Source organism: Anomaloglossus baeobatrachus, chromosome 5, assembly GCF_048569485.1.
Source record: "Anomaloglossus baeobatrachus isolate aAnoBae1 chromosome 5, aAnoBae1.hap1, whole genome shotgun sequence".
NCBI lineage: Eukaryota > Metazoa > Chordata > Amphibia > Anura > Aromobatidae > Anomaloglossus > Anomaloglossus baeobatrachus.
In genome coordinates this window covers 445,155,831-445,172,000 of record NC_134357.1, presented here as the reverse complement: position 1 = coordinate 445,172,000, position 16,170 = coordinate 445,155,831, and the positions used below count along the sequence as shown (strand labels likewise).

At 43.5% G+C, this 16,170-nt stretch overlaps 1 protein-coding gene across 2 annotated transcripts; it reads right to left on the bottom strand.

The window, feature by feature from the left end:
• Positions 1-976: 976 nt before the first annotated feature.
• NPBWR2 (neuropeptides B and W receptor 2) lies at positions 977-15,913 on the bottom strand. Of its 2 annotated transcripts, none has more exons than XM_075347792.1 (2): positions 15,808-15,913; positions 977-5,578 (listed from the first exon to the last, which is right to left on the bottom strand). In XM_075347792.1, exon 2 carries the CDS (start codon positions 5,320-5,322, stop codon positions 4,348-4,350), a length of 975 nt encoding a protein of 324 aa, XP_075203907.1. In that variant the 5' UTR covers positions 5,323-5,578; positions 15,808-15,913; the 3' UTR covers positions 977-4,347. The 2 variants fall into 2 exon arrangements, with proteins under 2 accessions (XP_075203907.1, XP_075203908.1); XM_075347793.1 differs by lacking the exon at positions 15,808-15,913 and adding an exon at positions 15,031-15,111.
• Positions 15,914-16,170: the final 257 nt, after the last annotated feature.

The following is a 16,170-nucleotide window of genomic DNA, read 5'->3' as shown; positions in this document are numbered from 1 at the left end:
ATCTTTTGCGTCTCGAGCTAACATTTTTAATGGTACCATTTTTGCGCAGATGCTACGTTTTGATCGCCTGTTATTGCATTTTGCGTAAAACATGCGGCGACCAAAAAACGTTTGGCGTTTGGAATTTTTATTGCCACTATGCCGTTTATCAATCAGATTAATTGATTTTATATTTTGATAGATCGGGCATTTCTGAACGCGGTGATACCAAATATGTGTATATTTATTTATTTTTTAACCCTTTAATTTTCAATGGGGTGAAAGGGGGGTGATTTGAACTTTTAGGTGTTTATTTTTTTTTTTTACTTTTTTTTTAGTTTTTTTTTTATTTTACAAGTCCCCCTAGGGGGCTATAGCGATCAGCAATCCGATCGCTCTTATCTATCTGCTGATCACAGCTATACAGCTGTAAACAGCAGATACAGTCACTTCCTGTTTCCCTCTGCTCCGAGCTGAGGGAAAACGAAAGTGAAACATCATAGCTGCAGGCGTCATCACATGACCCTGTGCTACGATGGCAACCACCGAAAGTCACGTGATCACTCACGTGACTTCCGGTGGGGGCGGCGGTAAGTAAAAATCATGGCCGCGCGCATATAGATCTCGCTGCCAGACTTTGGCAGCGAGGTTTAAGGGGTAAAATGTTGCGAGTGGAAGCGATTCCACTCGCAACATGCAGGCCCACGTCAGCTGTTGAAAACAGCTTATATGTGTGCCAACCGCCGTCGCCAGCCAGCGGCAGGGGGCGGGGCTTAACCTGACACGCTCCATGACGGATAGATCCGTCCAAGGTCGTGAAGGGGTTAATGGCCTGATCACCGTATTTAATTGGCCCATAAGTTTTATTGACCATCTACATACTGATCATTGACACATACAATCATCATATCAACAGAATGGTTACATTTATTAGTCCATTGATGACTTACAACAAAAAAATTAAACTTTTATGTATAAATATTTTATTAGATGACATTACTAAAACTGAGCTGATCTACTCTGAGCTGTTCATACATTGACTTCAAAGCCATTGATTATAAAAGAACTCGACAAAAGCCAATAGAGGCACCTACAGTACGTGGGCCTTGTGCTGTACACAGTTTCTGGAATATGATATGCGGCCTGTACTTCAGACAACTTGATGTGATAAATACATAATCTGCAAATCATTTCATGTAAGATTTATGTTGGCTTATTCCTGAATAATTACTTAAAAGTATTGGCCACTAAGTGCCTCCCTTCTATCTAACTAGATGTCCTGCTGCCAAGTGTAATCCATCTCGAGAAGCAGAAAGGGATTGCTCTGTCCCCACTTAAAGGCGATTGAAGGCGCGTAGTTATGGAATGGCATGAGAATCTTACCTTCGTTTTTCCTATAGGTGAGGTAGACATGACCAGAGCGCTCCAGAGTTAAACATGCACTTGCTGAGATGAAACAATGGTGGTTTATTTTCTCCAAAGGTTAAGGACATGCAGGAGTACAGCAGTCCAAGTACCTGGCATTGTGGTTCTCTTGTCATGCTTGTTTCTGGAGCCACTAAGGTCAGAAGAATTTGCTTCCAGCAGCTCAAATAAGGGATGTGATTCTCACAATCTCTGACTATGAACTGAATATGCCAGGAAGTGATGTAAGAGGAGCAGCAGACACTCCCATGGGCTGGACAAAAAGAAACAGAGGAGCCGAAAGGTCTGACCAGTAGATGGCAGCAGAGACAAGCATGAAAAACATTAAATAACAGTTTTAACTAAAACAAATAGGAACAGCACCGGGATTACAAAAAGTGGCGGTGGGCGTTTGTGTCTCTCTGCTTCAACTCCCTCCCAGGTTTTAAACTGAACAGAGAGGCGTGCAATTCATGCTGGCAAGTGAAAGGATGATCCAGGACCTATAGTACTGGCAGGATGCTGATGAAGAGTAATCACGCACTTAAAAGTAGTAAATGGCAGGTTACAGAATATGAGAATCGAGACAGTTCCCATATCTATTAGGCTGATATGTGCACAAAAAGCAGTTTTAACTTACTATGGGAGATAAAGGCAGCAAGGTGTGAGAGAACGATGATGCCATAGGGTTCAGCAAGCACTAATGGGCGGGGAAGTTTCACATTTCTGTTCACGCCCCTTTTGTTCCTATTGGCTCATAAGTTGGAGCCAAGTTTTTCTTTGCCTATGATGTTATTTAAACTGGTCACATGATGCAATAAAGTACAAACATTTAGTACACCATACTAAGCGTGTGTGCTGTATTGATTTCCCAAGCGCTTGTAATACAAATCTTATTAATTTGGAGTTCCAATGGCACAGAAGGAGTGTATTTTGCTCACAAAGGACATGCTTATTCTAGAGGTTTTGTGCGAAAAGTTTGCTTTATGAAAAGAAAGAACACCCAGTAAGTGACTTTAATGGAGGTGTGTACTTCTGCAGTATAACAATAGATGACAAATCTATGTAAGACCACAACAGAATATTCACTTTATTTATAAAAAAAGAAGAAAAGATCTCCCCTTGTAGCCTGTAACCAGATACGGCCGCTATTACACTGAACTGCACTTTGCGCTGTAGTCAAGATATACACGGCCAGCAATTAAACAGCATTTCTCAGAAAAAAAATACCAGTAAATTCTTGAAACGAAGGATTTTCTTTCCTACCAGAAGGGGGAGCTGAGACCCTCAAACTGTTCTCCATGTTGCAGAAAAGAGCACCTTCCAATATCCTATATCACACCACATTTCATACTAGGACAATGAATTAGCAATTTTTATGATCAGTTGCAAAACAAAGAGTTAACTTCCGTCATTTGTCATTTTTAGCTGTTATATGTGTTTTTGGAAAAGCTGGGTGACAAACTACACCTTTAAAGCCGATGAACACCTTTGACATGCAAAAAAAAAATGTTTAACATATATTATTGGTTACCTTTAGTTAACAAAATTGAAGTTTGAGTCGGCAAGCTTCTTTCCTTCATACATTTCCAGATCCCCGATAAGCTGATAAGCTCTTTCCATCCTGACCCAAGTTTGAGATTTTTCTCTTTTTGGAGTGTCCTTCCCTGTAATACAGGCTGGATGTGAGGTATGTGTGTATCCAGAGTGCTGCTATCTCCCTTTGCTTTCATGTATCAGCACATTTCCAGAACTGCACTTATTTCCTTTATGAGCGTTTACTCCTCTATAGACAATTTGTCCTGCTCTCAATAAGACTGAAGATGCAATATTTTTCGTTTTATAAGACGCACCGGATTATAAGACGCACCCCAAATTTAGAGGAAAATAAATGGGTCTGTCTTCTAATCCAGTGGTGTGTAACTGGGGGGGTGGCAGCGGTGGTGGAGGGGGGGGGAGTCACAGGAGGCAGGGGCGGTTTTGGAGCAGGGTAGTGTGGCGGGTGTCCTAGATGCTTGGTGGCACTTTGAGGCAGAGAACATCCAGGAACTGTCAGCGGTGTGGGCTTCAAAGAAATGGCACCCGGAGTCGGCGCGTGTGCAGATTGTGTTAGCAGCTCAAGTTGAGATCTCATCTGCACACGAGCCACCTCTGGGCGCCATTTTACTTAAGTACGTTGGTGGGATATCAGTGGGCCTGATGAGATCTTGAGCGGAAAACTCCATGTGCACACTCGCCAACTTCAGGCACCATGATTTGAAGCCCGCACCGCCGACGTCTTCAGGATGGCCCGCTGCACAGCATTGTTTAGCACAGAGTAGCACTGCCCGCCGCACAGAGCAGCACCGCTCGGCGCACAGAGCAGCACCGCTTGCCACACAGCCCCAGCAGCACAGCATCCACAGCACACAGCTTGCAGCGCCTACAGCATTGCCCCTGCCTCCTGTTACCATTCTCCACCACCCCCCGGTAAGCTACATTCAGATTATAAGACTCACCCCTCATTTTCCTCCAAAAGTTTTGGGAGGATAAGTGCGTCTTACAATCAGAAAAATACGGTACTTTCTCCACTGTCCACTGCTGATCTGTGAACAACCCACTTTCCTTCCTAGGAGCCTTGAAAGATTTGTATATTTTTTTGCAGATTTATCACCTACATAAAGGTTTTACAGACACTCTAGATCAGTAAGACAGTAGAATTTATGTCAATGAAAACTATTTAGAAAGCTAATTACCTGCCCAATCCAAAGAAAAATTTACCAACAAAACTAATTCTGTGTGAAGTGCCCATAGTCTTTAATTGTGGCCATATTATTTGCCATCCAGCATTTTTAAAAACAGATATAAATAAAAAAGACCATATATCATTTTCATCAAAGTCGACTCATGGATTTATATGACTATAGTTTGTTTATGTGAGAAATGTTCTTTAGGTTTGATTAAGGACCTAAAATCCTTAAAACTTCAAGTTGCTTTGCATTCCAGCAATTTCCGAAAGCTCTTCCTGAAACTATCATCTAGGAAGGCATAAAGGAAGGGATTGAGGCAGGAGTTGGCGTAGCTCAGACTTGTGATGAAGTAAGAGATTCCAATGACCAACGAGGTCTCCTGCAAATCTGTAGTGAGGGATACGATGGTGGCCAAATGGAAAGGAGTCCAACAGAAAAGGCAAACTGCTACAACAACAAAGACCATGATGGTGACTCTCTTCTTGGCTTTATCCAACGCTTTGCCATTGGAATTTAACCTCATGTTCCGTAGCTTGTACAACATGACCATGTACAAGATGCAGATGGTGGAAACAGGGATGGCAAACCCCAGCAACAGGGTATAGATACGACTTGCCTTGAACCAAAGCTTTTCTGGTTTGGGAAAGTTCAATCCACAGCTCTTAAATTCCATGTCATCCATGTAAACTCCAGCAAAAACAGTGAAGGGCAACACAATGACAATCACCAAGAACCAAACTAAAATACTGATAATCTTTGCCGCTCTGTAGGTGCGATATGGCATCCTCTTCGACCTCACAGTAGCCAGAACTACTAGATACCGGTCTACACTCATGACGGTCAAGAAGAAGATGCTCGAAAAGATGTTGTATAGATCTATAGACAAAATGATTTTACAGAGGACGACCCCAAAGGGCCAATAATGTAGAAGGATCTCTGCAATGTTGATGGGAAGAACAAGAGTGAACAAGTCATCTGCAATCGCCAGGTTCAGGATGAAGAGGTTGGTGACAGTCTTCATCTTGGGGGCTTTAAGAATGACATAGATGACAGCGGTGTTTCCTGTCAGCCCCACCACACAAATCACAGAGTAGATGACAGGGAGAATGATATAAAAGTCAGGGGGCAGCTCATTGTTAGTGATATGCGTATTAACATCACCGAGAATACATGATAAGTTGGGACGGCTCAGCAGGGACACATTCTCCATGGCTCTCTGCTTCAAATCTTATTAGAAGGACAGATGGGAAATGAGGTGAAGGCGCCACAGTTCATGGCTTTCCACATGTTGCAGCTTCTTGGTATATCAACCCATAGATGCAAATATCCATCCACCAGCTAGTTATAAAAAGGCTTACCAAGAAAGTATACATATTGTGTGGGAGCTCAAATAGTGAAATATGCTGAGCTTCTGGGAGAGCGTTAGATATGTCTGCGTGTCCTCAGGGTGATAATCTGTTCAGCTTCTGAAAGCAAAGCAAAAAAAGAAAAAAATCAGACAAGATAAAAAGATTTAGACAATTTAATTATATTCTGGAACAGCACAGGCTGCCTACAGAAAAAATGATGATGAGACAATATTGCATGTTTATGGATTTGGCTATCTATGGAAGCATATGGCGGAATATGGGAGAGATAATGATACCATGCCTCTTAGTAAATTTAGAGCATCTTTGGGCTTCCCGCATGACGGAATGAAATATAAGCCTCCATGAGCCAGTTTACTGGTTTACAGTAGAGTAAATGTCTCTGGTGATGACCCCATTAGTGAAGCCCCAATTTGTAGAAAAGTGATGGAGCAGGCATAGAAGAACAAAATATGCCTTAGGCTATGTGCGCACTTACCGGATTTTGCCGCGGATTTTTTGCGGTTTTGCTGCATGTTTCGCTGCAGAAAATGCTCATAACATCTCTGCAGTGAATCACCAGCAAAACCTATGGGAAAAAAATGCTGTGCACACTAGGCGGATTTTGACAGCTGCATGTTTTGCTGCGAGATTCCCACAGCAAAAACAATTGCATGTCAATTCTTTTCCGCACGTCGCTGCGGGATTTCACTCCATTGACTCCAATGTAATCGTGAAATCCCGCAGGGAATAACGCAGGCAGCAAATTCTGTGCGGTTCACTACGTTTTCCAGCGTTATTCCCTGCGGTATTTCGCGGTTTACCTCCGGTAATGTACATCGCTGCCTGCGGTTTTGCAGGGAAGTGATGTCATTACAGGAAGAGGAAGCCGTGTAGAGAGTAAACACACACACAAATCACAGACACAGACACATCACAGACACAGAACACATAGACACAGACACATAGAACACACGTAGAAAGCAAACGGAAATGTAGAAAACAAAACACTTGGGCTCCGCTGTATATTTACCGTCCAGCCGAGGTAAGCACACAGCGGCGGCCCGGTATTCTCAGGCTGGGGAAGGAGAGGGGCAGGGTTAATGTCCCCCGCCTCACTCCCCCTCCCGCAGCCGAGAATATCAGCCGCAGCTGCCCCGGCACTGTCGCATGCATTATGCGGCAGTACCGGCGTGTCCCCGGGTCTTCCTGCCGCCGTGTAGCAGTGGCAGTCAGGGTAATACAAGGGGTTAATGGTGGTGGATCACCGCCATTAACTCCAGGCTTGATCATGGCAGCGTCTATGTGACAGCTGACATGATCAACCCGTAAGTAAAGTGAATAAAACACACAGAAAAATCCTTTATTTTAAATAAAAGACAAACAAGCCTCGTTCACCCTTTTATTAACCCCTCCCAAAACAAAGCTCCGGGGTAATCCACAGCTCCAGCATAATCCACAGGTCCTGTGCTGCTTACATCCAGCCGCGACTGACACAGCGCTGAATGAATGCAGCCTCGCAGAAGACAGCAGAGGTAATTACCGGTCATTTCCCACGGCCGGTAATGTGAACTCACTGCCAACCATGGGAAATGCAGCGATCTGTCCTCTATCTATCCCTCTATCTATTCATCTGTCTTTTTATCTATCTATCTACTATCTAAGAAGGAAATGATTTTTTTTTTTATTTTTTTTCAATGTGCTTTATTGCATTGAATGCAATAAGCACATGTACCAACCCGCACGCGGCAAAACCGCGGCAATACCGCGAACAATACCGTGGTAAAACCGCAGCAAACCGCATGCGGTTTTCGGGTGCGGTTTGCCGCGGTTTTTTACTGCTGGTGCGGTAATCTTTGAGAGCATGCGGAATTTTCTCAGGAAAATTCCATTTCCCAGTGCGCACATAGCCTTACTGTTCTGATGTCAGATACAGTAATTGTCTGTATGGGATGATGAATCCCCCCATTGCAATGATAACGCATATGGTTTTAGCACAAATGTGATAAATGTATCAATTTATCAACCCTGGTGCAAAGAGAAAGGTCATAATCAGATTATAGTTCTTATCAGACACCTAAAAATGGATATCTAATCAGTTTCAAAAGGCAAATCCTTCACTGTTCTATTGCCCCAAAAAGAGAAGGCTGAGAGGAGACTTAATAGCGGTCTACAAATATCTGAAGGGCAGTCACAGAGCAAAGTCTCATTAGCACAAGGAAGTACAAGAAGCAATGGGATGAAACTAAATGGAAGGAGATTCAGAATAGACATTAGGAAAAACTTTCTGACAGTGGGGGCAGTCAGAGAGTGGAACAGGCGGCCGCGGGAAGCAGTGAGCTCTCCATCCATGGAAATCTACAAGAGGAAACTGGATAAACATATATCTGGGATGATTTAGGAAAACCTGCACTCGCAGGGGGTTGGACCCGACGGCCCTTGAGGTCCCTTCTAACTCTACCATTCTATGATTCTATAATTCATTTATTGTCTAGATTGTCTGGTTTTTATCTTAAGCCTGCTTTACACGAGTCAATCTATCGTGCGATAGCACGAGCGATCGTACCCGCCCCTGTCGTTTTTGCGTCACGGGCAAATCGCTGCCCGTGGCGCACAAACTCGTTTAACCCCCGTCACACGCACTTACCTTCCGGACGACCTCGCTGTGGGCGACGAACGTCCACTTCCTGGAGTGGGAGGGACGTTCGGCGTCACAGCGACATCACACGGCAGCCGGCTAATAGAAGCGGAGGGGTGGAGATAAGTGGGATGTAAACATCCCGCCCACCTCCTTCCTTCCACATAGCTGGCGGGTGCCACGGGACGCAGGTAAGCTGTGTTCATCGTTCCCGTGGTGTCACATGGAGCAACGTGTGATGCCACGGAAACGATGAACAACCGGCGCCATTTTAATGAAACAATTTTATGAAACCGAGCGACGAGTACACGACTCACGATTTGTGAGCGATACTGCGTCGCTCAGAGGTGTTACATGAGACGACATCGTGTACGATGCCGGATGTGCGTCACGAAAACCGTGACCCCGACGATGCATCGCACGATAGCCAGTCTCGTGTAAAGCTCGCATTAGGATCTAACGAAATTGTCAGATCTCTCTGAAAATCCCTACAGATCCATGAAACTCAATCCACCGATCACCATGATTGCTGGGTCACAGCTAATCTATGCTATCTAGTATTATTATATTATACCTCTGTGTGAACAGTTAAAGGGAGTGAAAGTCGGAGGAAAGTTATTTTCTCTGCACAAGAAGTGCTCTGATCAGTGCCATTACCCTCTTTTCAGTTTAAAGTGGCTGATGGAACAATAGCTTGTGAATTGCGTTTTCTGCACTGACGCCCATATTGCTCATCAGCGTGCGCAGCATTCATCACGGGATGCCGATTAATGGAATGAGGTACTAACAGCGTTTACCACAATAGAGGATTATCTAATTGAAGCTTAATTCCCAGTGCAGTTCTATAAATCTTCTTTATCCTGAATATATAAGTAATTCCCCAAATAATAATCACATAGAACGGAGCAGTGTGAGGATCTCGAGTAGAAATGATAAATTACAGCATATTAAGGAGAAGAAAAACAATCTCTGCAAACCAGGACAGCTCCCGGAGTTTAACAATCCCTGGGTTTATTATTACACTACGACACTGTCCAGCAATTACCAGATGTAGCAGAGCTGAGAATTTGCTACAAAGCATGATATACTATGTATCCCCCAACCTACATCATGGTATTAAAGCTCCATGAAGGAGCAACAAGCCAATATTATATTCACCTACATGACATCAAAATATTACAAAATAACAAGAATAATGACTTAAATATGATACTATATGTATATAGATAGACATGTAGATATGATAGGATAGATGGATAGATAGATAGATAGATAGAGGGATAGATAGAATGATGGATAGAGAGATAGATAGAGGGATAGATAGATAGATACATGGATAGATAAATAGATAGAAAGAGGGATAGATAGATAGATAGAAAGAGGGATAGATAGATAGATAGATAGATAATAGATAAATAATAGACAGATAGATATATAGATAGATAGAGGGATAGATAGATAGATATAGATAGATAGATAGATAATAGAGGGATAGATAGATAGATAATAGAGGAGTGAAGGAGTGAATCAAGCTGCAAAAGACCTCAACAAAATATTCCACACCATGGCCAAATTGTCCGACCTCAAACAAGTCAACTACAAGAGGCCAAAAGAAAAGCAGATCAATGGTTGGTTTGACAAAGAGTGTAAAGCCGTTCGAAAGACCCTGAGAACAGCCTCAAACAATAAACACAGAGACCCCAACAACCCAGACCTGAGGGAAGCCTATGACACCATACAAAAGCAGTACAAAACCATCCTCAGGAGGAAGAAGCAGAGCTACATCTCTACCAAACTTAGCCAACTCCAAGACGCCCTCCAAGACAACTCCTTCTGGGAAATATGGAACCACATGGACACAAAGAGCAAGAAAAAGAATGACACCCATATCCAAAATGGCAACATCTGGCTCCAGTACTTCAGAGACCTCTACAAAGACATCCCAAAAGAAGGACTAAGCCAAGAGCAGGAAAACATAACATCAAAACTAAAGGCAATGGAAGAGAAAATCAAAAACTTCCAAAACCCACTGGACACACCAATTACATTACAGGAAGTTGCAGAGAAAATCACTTCCATAAAGTGTAAAAAATCTAGTGGTCTGGATGGAATCCCCCCAGAGATGTTGAAGTACAGCCCACCAGAAATTCAAGCTGCAATGGTTAAACTGTTCAACATTGTGCTGAGTGCTGGTTACTTCCCTCGTACCTGGAACCAAGGACTCATTACACCGATCCACAAGAGTGGGGACAGGTATGACCCTGCCAACTACAGAGGCATATGTGTCAGCAGTAACTTGGGAAAACTGTTCAACAGCATCCTAAACAAAAGGATCATCAGTTTCCTTACCGAGCACAATGTCTTGAGCAAAAGCCAAGCAGGGTTCGTGCCAAACCACCGCACCACGGACCACATCTACACCCTGCACAGTCTCATTCAGAGCCACGTCCACAATACAAAGCATGGGAAGATATACGCCTGCTTTGTAGACTTTAAAAAGGCCTTTGACTCAGTGTGGCACCCGGGCTTGTTCTTAAAAATGCTGGAAAGCGGAATAGGAGGAAAGACCTATGATGTCATCAAAAGCTCCTACACCGAGAACCTCTGCAGCGTGAGTGTGAACGGTAGAAGAACGGCTTATTTCCAGCAGAGCCGAGGAGTCAGACAGGGCTGCAGCCTAAGTCCAACGCTCTTCAATATTTACATCAATGAGCTGGCTACTGCTCTAGAATCTTCACCTGCTCCAGGTCTCACACTCCATGACGCCCAGGTGAAATTCTTGCTCTATGCAGATGACCTACTGCTGGTGTCACCAACCGAGAAAGGTCTCCAAGACAACCTACAAATCTTGGAGAAATTCAGCTCCACATGGGCACTACCGATCAATCTAAAGAAAACCAACATCATGGTGTTCCAGAAGAGAAAAAGAAGATTTGACCAGCATCCTTCATTTGTCCTAAACGGCTACACTCTAACAGGAACAGACAAATACACCTACTTGGGCCTGGAAATTCACCAGTCAGGGAGCTTCAAACAAGCCATAGAGACCCTGAAAAACAAGGCCTGCAAAACCTTTTATGCCATCCGAAGGACATTGTATCATCTGAAGCCACCAGTGAGGGTCTGGCTAAAAATCTTCGATTCCATCATTGCCCCAATCCTCCTGTACGGCAGCGAAGTCTGGGGCCCTCACACTTACCCAGATTGGTCAAGGTGGGATTCCAGCCCAACAGAAATATTCCACCTGGAATTCTGTAAGCACCTTCTCCAGGTCCATCGAAGCACCTCCAACAGTGCCTGTCGAGCTGAGCTGGGCAGATTCCCTCTACACCTAGCAGCTCTGAAGAGGTCACTATCATTTCAGGCTCACCTACAGAGTAGCAATCCAAACTCCCATCACCACAAAGCTCTGATATATATACGTGGGCCAGATGAACCAGGACCCCGGGCACAGCCCTCCCAAACCCAACTGGACAAAATAACCAATCACAGCAGCCTGACAAGAACCAGAATCAGGAAGATGGTAGACGAGGGCCAGGAGAGGTATGTCAGTGACTGGAGGACCGACATCAACACCTCACAGAAACTGACCACGTACCAGAGTCTACAGAGAGACTACAGACTGGCCCCGTATCTGGAGAAAATCCCGGACCCCAGAGACCGCAGGACCCTGAGCCGATATAGACTCAGTGCCCACAGTCTAGCCATCGAATCCGGACGTCACAAGCAGAGCTACAAGCCCAGGGAGGACAGACTGTGCCAACACTGTGACCTGGAGGCCGTGGAGGATGAAACCCACTTCCTGCTACACTGCACCAAGTACTCAGCAGTGAGGGACACTCACTTCAGGAGACTCTCCCATCTCTTCCCGGATTTCAGCTCCATGAAGGAGGAAGAGAAAATATATATCCTGCTGGGGGAAGAAGAGAGCGCAGTGGAGATAGCAGCGCAGTATGTGAGCGAATGCCATAGACTTCGAGAAAGAGAACTATGATAAGTCATGGACTTCCATAGCCCCCCATCCCAGATGTGGCCCCCCCAATCCCCACCCTGGATATGTCCCATCCACCGTTACCACAGTCCCACCGTGGATATACCCCATCATAAGCCATGGACTTCCATAGCCCCCACCCTAGAAGTGCCCCCACAGTCCCCACCCTGGATGAGCCCCATCCATCCTTCCTACAGTCCCCACCCACCATCCCCACAGCCCCAGCCCCTAATGTACACTTGCTTTGGCAAAACTAATTTGTATTTGGTCCTGCCAATAAAGCTTATTTGATTTGATTTGATTTGATTTGATTTGATAGATAGATAATAGAGGGATAGATAGATAGATAGATAGATAATAGAGGGATAGATAGATAGATAATAGAGGGATAGATAGAGGGATAGATAGATAGATATAGATAGATAGATAGATATAGATAGATAGATAGATAGATAATAGAGGGATAGATAGATAGATAATAGAGGGATAGATAGATAGATAATAGAGGGATAGATAGATAGATAGATAGATAATAGAGGGATAGATAGATAGATAATAGAGGGATAGATAGATAATAGAGAGATAGATAATAGATAAATAATAGACAGATAGATGGATGGATAGATAGATAGATAGAGATAGATACATGGATAGATAGATAGATAGATAGATAGATAGATAGAGATAGATGGATGGATAGATAGATAGATACATGGATAGATAGATAGATAGATAGATAGATGGATAGAGATAGATAGATGGATGGATAGAGATAGATGGATTGATAGATAGATAGATACATAGATAGATACATAGATAGATAGATAGATACATGGATAGATAGATAGATAGATAGATAGATAGATAGAGATAGATACATGGATAGATAGATAGATAGATAGATAGAGATAGATGGATGGATAGATAGATAGATACATGGATAGATAGATAGATAGATAGATAGATGGATAGAGATAGATAGATGGATGGATAGAGATAGATGGATTGATAGATAGATAGATAGATAGATGGATAGAGATAGATAGATAGATAGATAGATGGATAGAGATAGATGGATTGATAGATAGATAGATACATAGATAGATACATGGATAGATAGATAGATAGATAGATAGATGGATAGAGATAGATAGATGGATGGATATAGATAGATGGATTGATAGATAGATAGATAGATAGATAGATAGATGGATAGAGATAGATAGATAGATAGATAGATAGATAGATAGATGGATAGAGATAGATGGATTGATAGATAGATAGATACATAGATAGATACATGGATAGATAGATAGATACATGGATAGATAGATACATGGATAGATAGATGGATAGATAGATAGATAGATACATGGATAGATGGATAGATAGATAGATAGATAGATACATGGATAGATAGATAGATAGATAGATAGATAGATACATGGATAGATAGCTATCCTAATATCTTTGCTACTGGATCACTATATACAGATGCAGCAGAGTGGTGTTTGTAATTTATCTGAGCAGTGATAAGGTGTGCTAACATGGGACAATGTAGTCTTACCTGCAGTCCTATGTAAAATCATATCAAGTCTGCAGTGATTAGGCTGTTACAATCATTCCTTCCTAGAATAGGGGTAATATTTTTCTTCCTAGTGCTGCCTGTGCTCCCCCTGCCATCATCTCTTCCCACTGTACTCTAATGACCCATCTAATCTTCTTTTCCTTTCACCAGTTATCATAGTGTACAAAGCCTTTCATGTACACACACACACATATATATATATATATATATATATATATATATATATATATATATATACACACACACACACACAGATATATACATACACTCATGCACAATTACATACACGCACACATATATATTCACATACACACACACACACACACACACACACACACACACACACACACAATAGCATATATACACACAATCAAATATATATATAAAAATTCTGTTCTGATGTCTTCTAAGCCTCTGTTATGATATATTGTTGGATCTTGTGTAGTTATTTGCTGTCTCTGCATTATATTCTCCCCTGCTCCTCATATTTTACTTGTCGTTCTAATTTGCTGCCCGACACTTTGTTGGACTTTTGTTTTCTCCCTTATACAACAACATCCCTTCACAGCAGAACCCAAAACTCTCTTTTTCACCTTCTAGTCTAGACCCTCATTCTTTCTAATGTAGACAATAATAATAATAATAATAATAATATAATAGACATTAGTTCTATAGCCCCTTTTATTCTCCTTCTAGTGTAGACCCTTCTTATGTGTTTTGCTGTACCTTCATTTTCTTTGCTTTCTAGCCTGTAGAATCCAACTTCACAGCAGACCCTCACCTCTGCTCTCCCCTGTGATATACCCGACTCCTCTTGTATGGACCTCTCTTTGCTTCGCTAACTTTAGATCTCTCAGACATAATACATATCATAGATTCCTCTATCTACAAGCACCCATCTTCTGCTAAACCTTTCCTGGTTATATCCTATTATTCCCTATATAACCCCTATTTCCACAATACATTGTAGGATCCCCTCTTTTACCATTTTCTCTATATGGCTTTCCCCTTTCATCAAATATCCCCATCTATCATCTCTGTAATCACCACCATCTGCTCAATCCTCTTCTGGACCCTTTTGTTGAACCCTCCTCATCACACTGTAGGTCATCCACTATTGCTCTTCTTTATTCTGAATTCCCCTTTCTTTTTACCATATAGTCCCTATGTCAGGTTTCCAGATTCTCTGCAGCCTCTCTCTCCTTTCCTGTGCCCCTTATTACTGTAGCTCTTCTGTATGATCCTATTCCTGTGTCCTCTGATGTCTGAGCAGATTGCCCTGTGCCCAGCAGCTCCAGGCTACTTTTTACCTTGGGCTTTAGTCTGTTATCCTTCTCCTCCTCTCTGCCCCTTACCTTGTACTCTAGTCTGTGCACCTTTGCCTGCTCTCTGCTCCTTAATTTGCGCTCTAGTCTGTTCTCATTCTTTCTGCTCCTTAAGTTGTGCACCAGTCTGTGTTCCTCCTGCTCTCTGCTCCTTACCTTGCCCCCCAGTCTGTGCTCCTTCTCATGCTCTGTGCTCCTTACCTTGCCCCCAAGTCTGTGCTCCTTCTCATGCTCTTTGCTCCTTACCTTGCCCCCAGTCTGTGCTCCTCCGGTTCTCAACTCCTTACCTTGCCCCCAGTCTGTGCTCCTCCTGTTCTCAACTCCTTACCTTGCCCCCAGTCTGTGCTCTTTCTCATACTCTTTGCTCCTTACCTTGCCCCCAGTCTGTGCTCCTTCTCCTGCTCTCAGCTCCTTACCTTGCCCCCAGTCTGTGCTCCTTCTCATGCTCTGTGCTCCTTACCTTGTCCCCCAGTCTGTGCTCCTCATGCTCTTTGCTCCTTACCTTGCCCCCAGTCTGTGCTCCTCATGCTCTTTGCTCCTTACCTTGCCCCCAGTCTGTGCTCTTTCTCCTGTTCTCAACTCCTTACCTTGCCCCCAGTCTGTGCTCCTTCTCATGCTCTTTGCTCCTTACCTTGCCCCCAGTCTGTGCTGCTTCTCATGCTCTCTGCTCCTTACCTTGCCCCCAGTCTGTGCTCCTTCTCATGCTCTTTGCTCCTTACCTTGCCCCCAGTCTGTGCCCCTTCTCATGCTCTTTGCTCCTTACCTTACCCCCAGTCTGTGCTGCTTGTCATGCTCTCTGCTCCTTACCTTGATCCCCAGCCTGTGCTCCTTCTGCTCTCAGCTCCATACCTTGCGCTGCAGCCTGTGCTCCTTCTCTGCGCTCTGCTTCTTCTCACTCTACAAGTTGAGGTTGGGAGGGGGATCAGTCATTGCTGTGACGTTATATTACACAGCTCTCCACTCAGGCTGCAGAAGTTTAATAAAACTTATAATAAGAGACCATGGAAGATAAGGAGGAGGATGACTAAGGGCATCTCCCCAAGGACAGGGCATCTGACAGGTCTCAGTGACAGGTACTACCAGCAAGAAGACTGTGCAGACCCAGACCCATAGGAAGCATAGCTCTACACTGTGTGTGGTGCCTGGACTCCATGTCTGAACCTAAGTGAG

Excerpts from the sequence above, each read along its gene's own strand:
- NPBWR2 (XM_075347792.1), bottom strand. The coding sequence starts at position 5,322 with ATGGAGAATGTGTCCCTGCTGAGCCGTCCCAACTTATCATGTATTCTC.